This window comes from Neomonachus schauinslandi, chromosome 12 (genome assembly GCF_002201575.2).
Source record: "Neomonachus schauinslandi chromosome 12, ASM220157v2, whole genome shotgun sequence".
Taxonomy (NCBI): Eukaryota; Metazoa; Chordata; class Mammalia; order Carnivora; family Phocidae; genus Neomonachus; species Neomonachus schauinslandi.
Genome location: NC_058414.1, coordinates 36,669,897 through 36,683,852, shown reverse-complemented (window position 1 = coordinate 36,683,852; position 13,956 = coordinate 36,669,897). Strand labels below are relative to the sequence as shown.

Sequence of the window (13,956 nt, the reverse complement as noted above, 5' to 3'; positions counted from 1 at the left end):
GCACCTGGGTGGCTCAGATGGTTACGCGTCTGCCTTCGGCTCAGGTCATGATCCCAGAGTCCTGGGATCAAGCCCCCCAGTTTATTTCCCAGGTTAATTACTTTTATTAAAAATTGTTTTCGTGTGCAACCTTAAGACAGATTTATGTGCCACTACTACAGTCAATGTTCATATTGGGAAACTATGAGGGACCACTAAAATTATCAGAGTTGCATTCTCAGAAATCTTTAGTATGGAGATTATTCCACTGCCATACAGCAGCAACAACAAAACCGCAAACACCCAGTGGTTTTTAAGCATCTACTGTGTATCAGATTTAAAAAAAAAACAAAAAACTGTTATTCCATTTAATCCTCACGATAATCCTGTGAGATAAAATGATATTCTAGGACTAACTCGGATTCCCGTACCACCCCACCCTTGCCAAGAGGCTTTTAAACCCTTACATTGGCACATTACCATGTGTAAATAGCATTTCCATATTCTCTGTGTACATTTAAAAGGTCTAAGTGGGAGAGAGTTTAGGGGGTCCTTCGTCCTTAACAGCTAATGGCCCTGCCTGGTTATTTCTAGAAATGCAACCAATCCAGTAACAGGGAACTAATTTTTTTAGTGCCTCGAGAAACCCTGTTCCTTCTATTGACCGCTTCATTCCGCGCATGAGTCTTAATCCACGGGACCTGGTTTTCTCTACTGGGTGACCCAGCACAAATTTGTTACCCTCCTCTTCCTTCCGTTCTGTGGGTCCCAGATTACTTATGTGTGAGATCAGAAACTTGGATAAAGTTTCCCTGGACTTTCCCTGAACTGACTCTAGATGTCAGAGGAAGTAAGAGGAGGAATCAGGAAAGATTAGTCAACCAACCTCTCAAAGTCTGAGAAGGGCAGACCTACGGGGTTAAACTCGGGGGTGGGGGGGGCGACACACTGAGAGTAAGGTCCAGGTTGCCGCAGGCCCAGCAGCGAAGACCCAACGTCCAGAAACCCTGAGTCCGAGCCCCCACAGCACCCGCCCCTCTCCGGAAGCCCCGCCCGCTCCGGGAGCCGCGTTCACGCCACGCCCCGGTCTCACTGCCTGCGTCGACGGTGAACTACATTTCCCAGAATGCGATTCAAGCCGCCTCGCAAGGCAGCAATAAGTGTCTGGGTGACGCCATCAGTCGGCGCGATGTTTGGACTCTAGTGATGTCGTGGCGCTTTGGGGAGAGAAGTTGGTGTTTCTCTGGGCCCTGGTACTGAAGACGCCGTCCGGCGGACCCCGGCCCCTTCCTACCCACCCCTCCATCTGCTTTTTTCTTCCCTACTCTGCAGGATGAGGCGTGCAGGCCTGGGTAAGAAGAGGGCTGAGGTTCGAAGTTCGGGGGCCCCAGAACCGGCCGTGCTGGGCGCGGGGACGCGGAAGGAAATCGGACTAGTCTTACGTCACTGGAATCTGGGCCAGAAAGCAGGATGTATGGAGGGGTCTTTGGAGGCGGAACCAAGTAGAAACACACCATTTGTACCAGATCTTACGGGTTTCCTTTAGTTTAGTTCAGTCCCAAGTTTGAATGGTAGGTTTATAGAGAGTAGTGGGGGAATGGGGGGGGGGGTATGTACAGGCGCCAACTGAACTGCCAAGTTTTTTAGTGTTATCGACTGTCAGAGAGTGATTACGAAACCTCCCGAGTTTCCTCAAGTCTGGCTTCGGTGTCTCGTACTCCACTCGTCCTGGATGTTAGTTTTTTCAGAAGCAAAATTTGAAGAATGAATGTTGCATGCGAAGCATACTAATAGCAATCATATTAATCTGGTAACAGTGAATTGCAAAGGTAAATGTACCTGTCGTTATTGTTAAAGGCTGTAGTATGTAACATCGGGGTTAAAGGCCATTAAACCCAGAACATTTTTTATCTGAGTCTTGTTCCACTGTGAAAACTTAGGAAACAGGTTCACCAAGCACAAGGACTTTGAAGGGGCCATTATAACGTACAGCTAATAAAACAGCATTTTCTGGGTTTTGAAGCTCTCTATTAAGAGACTATTTTTAAAAAGAAAAGAAAAAAAACCCTGCTAAATCAGCGTACAGCATACCTGAGAAAATAAGTGGGGTATTTGAAAAAAGGTAATGTTACCTTTTTCAGTGGTTACAATTAAATGGAAAAAGGAATAAAAAAGTTTTTCAAAAGTGTCAGGTATTTAAAGTTGGTGAAAGTTGCCAGTAACTTTAGACTTGCTCATTGATTTAAAAATTGTAGTATGAGAAAGAGCTTTTGAAAAATAAAACTTTTATGGATACTTGGCCAAGTAAATTGTAGAGAAAAAAATAATAGAGAGCAGTTTAGTTTCATATGCCTAAATGTTTTTTTCTTTTTATCACTATGAATGATAACAAACATTTATTGTGTACTTAAAGTTAGCTCTAGGTATACAATTGATTGTGGCCCTGTTTGTGCTCCCACAGCTTCCAGTCTAGTTGGTGAGTAGGAACATAGTACAAGGTGATAGTTGCACATACAAATAGCAAATAAGTTATACAGCTAGTGTCTCAGGGATTTCAGAGATAGAGCATTGCTTACTTTGTAGAGACGTAAGAACTCGAACCAGAGCTTGATTAATGGAGGGTGAGAGAGGCAAGTTCCAGTTGGAAGCAAGACCCCCCCCCCCCATACCCCCGAAAAGTTGTAGGACTAGAATTAGGAATGGTGTGTATAAGGGATTATTATTAAGCCAGTGTGATTAAAGTAGGAGACAGGGAACCAGAACCCCATTGAGGAGATACTTTGAGTGCCAGGCCAAGGAGTTTAGATCTCATTAATAGGCCCTTTGGCTCCCTTGAATGTTTTGGTGCAGCAGTGTGCCATGATAAATTGCAGAAAAGGGACTTGAGAAGCTGTGGTTCTCAGCCCTGACTGTACATTAGAATCACCTGGAGAGCTTTTAAGGCACTGATACCTGGACTGCAGCCCAGACTAATTATATTAGAATCTCTAGGATAGAGCCTCCTTCTCCACACCCCCCCCCCCCCCCCCCTGGAAGCTCCCTTGTAGTTGAGTGGAGAGATGCTTGCTTAAGTGTCTTTTGCTATCATTTACATTGGTATAATGTGATTTTTTTTATTCTGGATTTTTTTTTTTTTTCTAAGTATCAGATTGTATTGACCTGGAATTTTAAACTTGGGACAAATAAGCTGAAGATGTTCATGTGGCACACTTCCCATGAATCTCTAAATGACTTGGCTCAGTTATTGATAGAAACTACCCTAAAGAAGTAGCATTTGTCTAAATGGACAAAGACTGAGGATGATCTTTGGCATTCACTAGCTTTCCTACAACTTTTCATACTATATTTGGAGTTTTATGGATAGTGTATCAGCAACTGAGGGAAAATTTGAGGAATGCAACTTCCGGAACATACCTGTTTAACATTTTGTTGTGGTTTTTGTAGTGGTGGGAATTGTCTTAAGTGTCTGCTGTATATAGTCATTAGGTACAGGGGATATAGAAGAAGTATGAGACACTGTCTCTGCCCTCAGAGAAGTTTATGATTCCATTCTTGGCAAAGGCAGGCACATTCAAAGTTGAAACAGTGAAGTCAGATTCTATTTATTAATTCATTTACCAGTATTTATTGAGTGTGCCTTACTTTGTGTGTGTTTGTGTGTGTATACTTTGTGGGGGATATACAGCCATGAGTGAAACAAATTTAGTTTCTGCCCTTATAGTATCATCTAGAGTGTGATATTATTGTGTACGGTAAGAGCTGTAAGAAATCAGAGGGAGTTTTGCCTTTAAGAGAAAGTGAGGTTTGTGCCATGTCTTGAAAGAGCTTCCTATTTACACCTCAACCATCTTCAACTACCAGCACTGACTGCTACTTCCTGTCCTTCCATCTTTCACTGTCCCTGTTGCTTCATCTACTCTTTGAGTTTACAAAGACCTAGTCCCTGTATCATTCCTTTCCCTCATTTCTCCATTGAAACTGCTTCTATCCCTGTCCATTGCAGTCCCCACATTCCATATATTTACCTTCTCTTTTGGCAAGCGATCTCAGCCTCTTGGGGCTCTTTTCTTCAGCCCCGACGCTGTAAACCTCTTGATCAAACTCCTGATCAATCCAACCATCCAGATTCTCACAGGCTAACTGCTGATGAGCACTTCTTCAGAAAAATCACACATCCAGGAGGATTGACACCACCACAGTATGTTGCCTCAGCCAGGATCATTTTATCCCCCTAGGACCCATGTAGTCCTAGTCATTTTCCCCCATTATTCTCTTTATTGCTTTTTCCAAATGATACCCTTCCTTAAAGACAGTCTTATCTCTTCCTTTATGAGAACATTGATGGTATCAATTGTTTTTTTAAAAAAAAGTGGTTAAACAACACCCTCAACTATGCTTTCCTGTCTCAGTCCTCTAACACATTTATATACAGATTCACTCTCCAAGGCTCACTCCACCTGTTTGATTGCCTGATGAATACCAAGTACTTTATGAGGCAGTAGCTGGGACTATGTATTCTCAGTGCAGTTCCCTAGAAGATAAGCTCCCAACAGTAGTACCTAGAAAGAGAAATGGATGTGACACATAGGAGTTTCTGAAATATTTGTTGAATGAATGCATGTCCCTCTAACTCTCAGCTAATGTTCTCTGTAAGTTATTCCAGCTCTCTTCTATTTAAAAGAAAGAGGGGCGCCTGGGTGGCTCAGTCGTTAAGCGTCTGCCTTCGGCTCAGGTCATGATCCCAGGGTCCTGGGATCGAGTCCCACATCGGGCTCCCTGCTCGGCGGGAAGCCTGCTTCTCCCTCTCCCACTCCCCCTGCTTGTGTTCCTGCTCTCGCTGTCTCTGTCAAATAAATAAATAAAATCTTTAAAAAAATAAAAAAATAAAAATAAATAAATAAATAAATAAAAGAGATACCAGTAAAGGACCCCCCTTTGTCATGAGCTCCCTCCTGCTATGTTTATCCTCTTTCTCCCTTTTCCTTCATAGCCAGTCTTCTTCAATAGATAGTTGACGCTACTACTTTTAGATCCTTTTTTAAAATTTGTACTTCTAGGGAACGGGGAATGTATCCTGAATATACTTGTATATCAGTGCCTATTTTAGTGTCTTGTGGGCAATCAATAAGCAGTAAGTAAGTATAAAAATGAATTGAACATTCTTTGTGTAAAAGAGGGCATTAGAAAGAATTGCTCTGATCTCTATTTGGTTATTAATTTTTAAAAATTCCTTTGAAGTGTGAATATTACAGACATATGTGGTCTGCAACGCCCTCCAGGGGTCTTTTTTGGTTCTTTCCTATCAAGGTTTCAAAAGTGGCTTGTTTTTGCTACAACTATACTGTGACTGATCCTTGCAGGTGAAGGAGCACCTCCTGGCAACTATGGGAACTATGGCTATGCTAACAGTGGCTATAGTGCCTGTGAAGAAGAAAACGAGAGACTCACTGAAAGTCTGAGAAGCAAAGTAACTGCTATAAAATCTGTAAGTATTTAACAGATGTTATATACTGTCAAATTTATGTATTTATGTACATACGTATTACATACTTATAAACTGTTTATGTTATTGGCATCATACTAAGGAATTCAGTTACCCAAGTTGTGTCTTGTTCAGCAAGGTCAAAATGCACTCAAAATTTAAACATGATTTGAGTAGAAGATTAGAAAATGTGGCCAATCAAAATATATGGTACATTTATTTTTTTAAGCTTCCACTGTTTTTTTGTGGGTAAATCTACAGTACTGTATGTTGTCTACTGTGTGTTGTCTGTAGTAATGTCTCAGAGCAGTCCATCTTCTGCCCCAAGCAGCTCTTTTCCTGACTTTTTTTCTTCTTGTATTCTGAGCTACACATCTCAGTGTTTCATGTTTCTACCTTTGTACCTCATGTCAGTCACTTGAGTTTTGTGCTTCTTTCTTTCTGTTTCTACTTTTCTTTCTTTTTTAAAGATTTTTTATTTATTTATTTGACAGAGACAGCAAGAGAGGGGACACAAGCAGGGGGAGTGGGAGAGGGAGAAGCAGGCTTCCCGCGGAGCAGGGAGCCCGATGCGGGGCTCGATCCCAGGACCCTGGGATCATGACCTGAGCCGAAGGCAGACGCTTAACGACTGAGCCACCCAGGCGCCCCTGTTTCTACTTTTCTATTTCGGATACTATCCCCTGGTTTTCTCAGGTGAACTACTGAGGGAGCCTCTTAACCTGTTTGTTCCTTGTTTTTTGCACGTTCTATTCTGAGCTACATACTGTCACCACAGCCATCTTTTTGGAGTGTTTTTTAAATTACATCATATGCTCCCAGAAGTCTCCAGTGTCTTCCCATGATGTAAGAATGATATTCACACTCTGTAGCTTGATCAGATAAGTCCTTCAAAGATTGTCCACAGCTTTTCAGACCTTATGCTCTGCACTCCTGGAATGTGTATATGTTTTCTGCCAGACGGATTAGAGTAGTCTCTGTTGTGTGTATGCTGGCTGTCTACTTGCACTCCCATATCTTTGATCCTGCTATCCTTTGCCTTAGCAGCATCCTCTCCCTCCTTATATTCACTGAAGGCTTGCCCATAGTAAAGGCTCCACTTCACTGCACTCCTTCCTTCTTGAAACCTTTACCTGATTACCACATCAAAAGTAACTTTTTTTCCATGTGAACATAAGACCATTTGTACCATTTCTCTAGCATGTATCGCATAGGGATCTGCATTGGAATTATTTGTATGTAAAAGAAATTTACCAGAATGTAGGGTTTTCTACTGTATTTATTTTTATCTTTTACACAGCACCTAAGCATAATTCCTTATTGGTGGTATTGAGCTTAATATGTATTAAATAAAGGAATTACAAAAAGGTGATTTTAACAGCGTATGTGATTGATTCTATATTACATTAAACACACTATACACTAATAGAGCATTCAGTAGAAGCTCATGTTGCCAAAACTTAATTGGTATTTCATTAGTCTTTGGAAAATAGAATTGCATTCAGCCTGGAGACTATTACATTCTGAAACGAGTATTGTTTTCAAAGTCATATTAAATCAAAAGGAGTTGATCAGTGAACTAAGTAATACTGTATAATGTTACAATGTAGAAAATCAACATTTAGAGGGAATTAAGAATTAAATGTTCTTCATTTTTTTGTTTTTTAAACTCCAACATTGATAATTTAGGCTCCTTGTTAGAAGAAAGCTTTTTTTCCCCTGGAAATTTCTTTCCTTGGCATGAATGACAGTTGTAGAAAGTAGTTAGGTGATTTGGGCTATTTAGCTTTATAGTTGCTTTATCATCTCTGAATTATTAAATTGGGGAAAAAAGCTCATGTTCTGATCTATAGAATTCTAGTACAGTTTTGTGTCAGTATCACCCCATATACTTTACACCACAAGATAAGTTGAGAACAATTTTTGCAGTGGTTTGCCAAGATTTTCATTTGTTGCTTGTAATTTATCCAAATATCTTGGAAGTAAAGCCTTTGATGAATTCGTCATATAAAGTATTAAATAGGTTTTGGTCTGAATAGCAGCCATAACCACATAAATAGCATTTCTTTTAGGCTCAGCCTCTTTCTGTATAGCTCAGGGTGGAGGTAACAATAACTTAATAAATTTTTTTCCAATTTATTATCATATTTTCTTTTCTTTTTAAAGATTTTTATTTATTTGACAGAGAGCGAGTGTGTGCATGCACAAGCAGGGGGAGCGGCAGGCAGAGGGAGAGGGAAGCAGGCTCTCCTCTGAGCAGAGAGCCTGACATGGGGCTCGATCCCAGGACCCTGGGATTGAGCCCCACGTCGTCGGGCTCCTTGCTCAGCGGGGAGCCTGCTTCTCTCTCTCCCGCTGCTCCCCTGCCCCTGCTCTCTCTATCTCAAATAAATAAATAAAATCTTAAAAAAAAAAAAGTAAAGAAGAAAATATACAGATAAATGATGTTGTATAAATATAAAGAGAGGAAGAAAAAAGCATGCAAGGCTAAGAGATTCAGAGAGAGGTATGTACCAAAATTAAAAGATGGAATTGAGTATTAAGATGAAATCAAAATGAAGAGCAGGGAGAAAATATCCATAGTTGGGAAGGAGTAGAAATTCTAAATTTGTTTTCCTTTAATGTCAGTGGGAAAAATATCAGAAGAAAGTATATGTATTTTATATTTTTAGAAGACAGTTTTATTTGAGAAAATGAGTATGCTTAGAGTGGTATTATTTTTACTTTATGACACTTAAATACCTTCATATGAGTAATACTGTATGTGCTTTTTTTTTAAATAGCTTTCCATTGAAATAGGCCATGAGGTTAAACATCAAAATAAATTATTAGCTGAAATGGTAAGTGGTTCTGACTTTAAATTGAAGAAATTTGATCTAATATTCTCAATTTTAGTATGTTAATCATTTTAACTTTTATCCATTTTGAAATTAGAAATTATAAGTCCTGGATTCCTGCCCTTTTGTATCTCATTGCTTTGAAATAATAAGTTTATTTATTTTCCCATTTTTCATCTTGCCTAACACAAGTGGGAGGATGAGGTAGAAGCCACTGAATCTTTCATCTTGTATTTAGAAACACTGTTAAAGACTCAGGACAAATGACTGTTTTGAGTGTTCTTGGAGATCTCAATGGATACAGACTACCAAGTAATCAAAAACCACTTCATATCCAACCAGCTGAATGTCTTTCACTTAATGTGAGCCCATTTCTTTTGCTTGATCTCCTAAGGATCACTTCTGAACAAATCAATAAGATTTGAACATAGTAACATCCCAGAGCCTTTTATCTCAAGTCTCAGTAAGCTAGCAACATATATCTTTTCTTGTAGAGCCTCTTTCCATTCCTGAATGTTTATTTTGGATGTCACTTCTCTGGACCTTCCCTAGTTTCTCCACTTGCTTTTAAAATTGTATTATTCAAAAATGAATATGGCATTAAAAAATGAATATGGCATTGAAAGCAACGTTCATATGGAGGTTGTACATTAGAATCACCGGGGGAACTTTCTGAAAATATTTATGCCTGGTTCCCAATCTAAATATACTGATAAAGAATTTCAGGGGAAGGACCTATACATACGTATTGTGAAAAAAGAAAGTGTCCCAGGTCATTGTGATACATAACCCTGGTGAAGAACTATAGACCTAAAGTGCTTGAAGTCCATAGAACCTGAGCTGTGCAAAGGCTGTCATTATGCTGGGGCCTTTACATCTTAGGATATTGAGATTTCTGTGAAAGTGCAGTATTTCTAATCCACACCTAGTCCTCTCATCTTAAGGACTTAATATGGTAGTTTTCCCCATCCATATTTATAGTCTTAACTATGATATTCTCTTAACTTTTAATAGACTCTACTGTACTTCAAGGTCAGCCACCTAAATAAAAGGATCTTAAAAGTAAAGTACAGTTAACTGCTAACCATATTAAATTTTGGATGAATTATTGTACTGAATTCACCAACCATTTGACCTGGAGGAGCAGTGCCCCAACAAAAACAGAAAACACCTGTATGATAATAGACAAACTACATACCTTTATTGTTAATGTTTTTTTTAATTCACATGATTGGGAAAAGACCTAAGTAGTTTGGGATTTTGAATTACTCTGGTGCTGAAAGAAATGTTTATTGGATAATGAAAGAGCTTTTTATTCATTGAGAGAATTACTCTGTTTTGCACGGAGTAATCAGACTTGATTATCCAAGTTACAAACAGGCTCCTGAATTGATTAAACATTAAAAATGTATTCTAATAACAGTATATTCAATTACTTAAATGCGCATATGTAGGATATTAGAATCTAACTTTTGTTTTCCTTTTCTCCTCACAGGATTCACAATTTGATTCTACAACTGGATTTCTAGGTAAAACTATGGGAAAACTGAAGATTTTATCTAGAGGGAGCCAAACAAAGCTGCTGTGCTATATGATGCTGTTTTCATTGTTTGTCTTTTTTGTCATTTATTGGATTATTAAACTGAGGTGATGCAAGTGAGTGAGTTTGGAATTTGTTCCAGCTTAACTGTTTGGAGTGCCACTTTGGTAAAAAATCAGCATCAAAACATTCCGAATTTTCAAATGTTAATGATTTTTTCCATTGAGGATTACTGAATTTTACTTGTTTTATAAATCACATTAGATAACACAGTGCTCTTTGAATACTGTTGCTTAATGATACATTTTTTGCCCCTATTTTCAGGGGTATTGAGATGGCCTGAAGACACTCTAGCCCTAACAATTTTTTTTCCTGTTGTTCGCTGTCAGATTAAATAGCCATCTAATACTCTGCTGTTAGCATAAATGTAGGCTTATGTTCCATGTGAAGAAACTTAGTGGGAGAATAACAGAATCCCTGGAGAGCCTGCTGCTGACCTCTTGAGGTAGTGAACAAGTTTGTGAGGGAATGCTGTATGTATTTTCGCTAATTGTCGTCAGCCCTGATAATGTACTGCCCTTTCCTCCTCTCTTTGGTTAAAATTGCTTAGGCTGATTTCCTTTTACCTACAGTTTTCCTCAAAAATTTTGATGACATGACCCTCTTTCCCCTCTGCCCAATGACCTCATCTTTTACTAAAGTTTGTTATTTTGGCACAGTTCTTGTAGGGCCCAAAACAAATGTATACCAGTCTAGTTATTGTTTTATATTAACTTTATACAGACCATTGACTTGGCTTATAATAGTTCAATGATTTTAGCCACTTAGGTAGGCCATTTGGTTATCATTTGTGACAGAATGATGTGAAGCTAAAGTAATTGCTAAGCTCTGAATGGAAATAAAATTAACTGCCTCTGCTTTATTATGTGTTCAAAATAGATACTGAAAGTACTCAGGCATTGAACTTGGGGTTAAGAGTGTTGTTGCTTTAACCCAGTATATTTGTTTACGGAAAGGAAAACAAAGATGGATAGAAAGAAATATTAAGGTGTTCTTAAATACTCTGTATTACTACTATTTGGAATTTGCCCATTTATGGGCTCTAAAAATAAAATTTTTAATGAAATGTATGGTCTTTGTTGCCTCTTTGTTCAAGTCTCTGTCTCTCTCTTTTTTTAACATAGAAACTGAGAAATGGTCCTGAAAAACAGGTCCCAAACAAAATCCGGAAAAGATAATATATTTATATTATTTCAGAACTTGCTTCAAACAAGTTATTATTATTATTATTATTTATTTTGATAAATCATGACTGCAATTTCAAAAATCTCTTTAATTTCCTATATTTTTAGTTGAAAGTATCTTACCTTTGATTCTGCTGAGTGTGCCATCCTTTTTTTTGTTCATCCCTAATTACCTATCAGTTCAGGTCCTGTCTTTGGCTGTGTTTGTCATCACTTGGGCCTCTACTTGACAGAAACACCAGAACTGAGAAGGGTTAAGTGACTTCACATATAAGAAACAAACAGCCCTGCCCCTCCCCCAAAAAACCCCAAAGAAACAGGCCTGAGGTCTTGTGATGTGATGTGAGAGACTCTGATTTGAGTTAGATGATCTGAGTTCAGATCTCTGTTCCTTCCTTTGCTCAATGTTTTTGGGCCTGTTTCTTCATTAAATCACCTATTTCATAGGATTGTTGTCAGAGGTAGATAATTTATTGAAAATACGTGACACACAATCACTCAATAAATGTTAGTTCTCCCTATCCTTAACACACACATCAGAAAAGTGACTTATTTTAAGAGCAAGACAATATGGTGGTTTCAGGCTTTGAGGTGATGCTGTGACTTCCAAGCAGAAATGCCTCTCAATTAGAGATTGATTCAGTTTTCAAGAATTATTTAACTGTGTATTCTGTGCCAATTACGTGACATCAGAGCTCGGGAAGACTCATTGTCAATAATTAAAATTGCAAAAGGAAGAGCAGAAGGCCAAAGAAAAAATGATTGGAAGATGGGAACAGAAGAGAATCAACAGTGGAAGTAAATGAGAACAAAGCCTTGGGAAAACCAGTGATGGCAAGTGAAGGATGGATTTCAAGGTTAAGGTTTAGCTGTTAGATGACAATCTTGGTAAAGTACTAAAACACTATTTCAGGGGCGCCTGGGTGGCTCAGATGGTTAAGCATCTGTCTTTGGCTCAGTTCATGATCTCTAGGTCCTGGGATCGAGCCCCACGTCAGGCTGGGAGCCCGCTGAGCTGGGAGCCGGCTTCTCCCTCTCCCCCTGCTTGTGCTCTGTCTGTCTCTGTGTCTCTCTTTCAAACGAATTAAAAAAAAACAAAAACTATTTCAATATTGGATATTATCAAGCGGATGGGGATTTCAGGGAAAGGGGCTTGGGGTGATATAAACGTGATTCTCATCACTGCACTGTCCACATTTCTTATTGATGATTCTTTTTTTAGAATTGCCTAAGGTCCCTAACTAGCATTTCCTATTACTCCCTCATCACTGCCTTGGCTGAGATTGCTGGGAGGCAGGAGACTCCTCTGGAAGGGCCTGTCCTGCCCTGTCATAGACTTTTTAGCAGTACCTTTTCTCCTCCCGTTTGGGGGATCCCTAGCAAAAAGTACTCCCAGGAACAAAATTTGGGGGAAACATCAAATATGGAAAAGCTCTAATCCTTTATAATCTTTTACAAACCCATTGCTAACTCTGAAAAATACCTTATTGCTATAGGTGCCTGGGAAGTTGGTCATAATAGCTGAACCGGCAACATAGCCACATTATAGTTTTTATTCAAACAACAAAAGACTTGCAGATATTTGGGTGATGGGTGATACACTATAAATTCTATATTTTAAATGGTGAAACAAATTCAGGAAACAATTTATGAAAATCCCAAATGTCCAAATTTTTCTGCAAAGTATCTACTCACTTCATTTCACTAGGAGTTGGTCCTTGGAAGTGCTGACATATTTGCAAATGATAGAAAGTATAACTTTACCTGCACCATCCCCTATGGACACAAGGTGTAGGTCTCTACAATGAGCAAAGGGAGAATTATACATATTACTGCTGGAATTTAAATTAGCCTGGAAATTAATTCATGGATACTCCTTGAATAGAGAATAGCTGTTAAACCTAAAACAAATATGCATCATCTTAAACATCAGAATTCTGGAACAGAAAACCCCAGCACCTGCACCCATAGAGAGCTGCTAGTTCTAAAAAATAAACTAGTTGTCCTAATTTTTCAATGCTCTCAAATTTCAAATTATATGTATTGGATTTGCTTCCTTGTAAAGAAAGTGGGAAAAGTGCTTGATAATTTGGGTACATTCAGTCAGTAAATAACTTCATCAGGCTATACTGATGAATAACCTTTGACTAAATATTTACTGGGAAGCAGAATAGCATCGTAGCTGAGACTGAAAGCTATGGGGTCACCCTGCCTGAGCCTAAATCCTGGTTCCCACTCACACTATGAGTTTGGGCTGATGGCCTTTCCACCTCAGTTACTCTCTTTGTAAAAGAGCAGTAAAAATTTTGTGTAGGTAGCGGTAACACACAGCATTACCGGGCTACTGAAGTGCTATTCCTCGTAAAGAAGTTAGAATGGGTTCCTGGGACTCAGTAGTACTTCTGGGGTCAGGACACTTAGGAATCTAATGGGTCCCGTTCACCCACATGTTGCTGAAACAGTTTTAGCCGCTTTCTCCCTGCTGCCGGGCACCCACCCCACCACCACCATCCTGCTGGGGCTAGAAGCAGCTATTTGTGTTCCTTCTGCTAGCGAGAGGTCGCCAGTTTCTGGAATTTAGTGCATTAGGTTTTTTGCAGCCTCAGCAATCTGATGGGATTTTTTAAAAACCTATGATTTTCCAGTATGTCTAGCTTATATGGGTTCTTAGAATGAGAGCAACAGACGTCAACTTTGAAAGCAGAAATCTGAAGAGAGAAATTTAGAAAGTTCTCTACCTGTACAAGTTTCATAAACAGTTGGTAAACATTCTATTTCCTTTTACTTTTTCTACAGTTATATATATATATATATATATTTAAAGATTTTATTTATTTATTTGACAGAGAGAGACACAGCGAGAGAGGGAACACA

The 13,956-nt window shown here is 39.0% G+C and overlaps 1 protein-coding gene across 1 annotated transcript; it reads left to right on the top strand.

Annotated features, from left to right (window-relative positions):
* The first annotated feature begins 1,153 nt into the window (after nt 1–1,153).
* On the top strand, nt 1,154–10,914 carry BET1 (Bet1 golgi vesicular membrane trafficking protein). Its single transcript, XM_021689554.1, has 4 exons — nt 1,154–1,331; nt 5,340–5,464; nt 8,245–8,301; nt 9,794–10,914. The coding sequence occupies exons 1-4, from the start codon at nt 1,313–1,315 to the stop codon at nt 9,947–9,949; spliced, it is 357 nt and encodes a 118-aa protein (XP_021545229.1). The 5' UTR covers nt 1,154–1,312; the 3' UTR covers nt 9,950–10,914.
* Nucleotides 10,915–13,956: the final 3,042 nt, after the last annotated feature.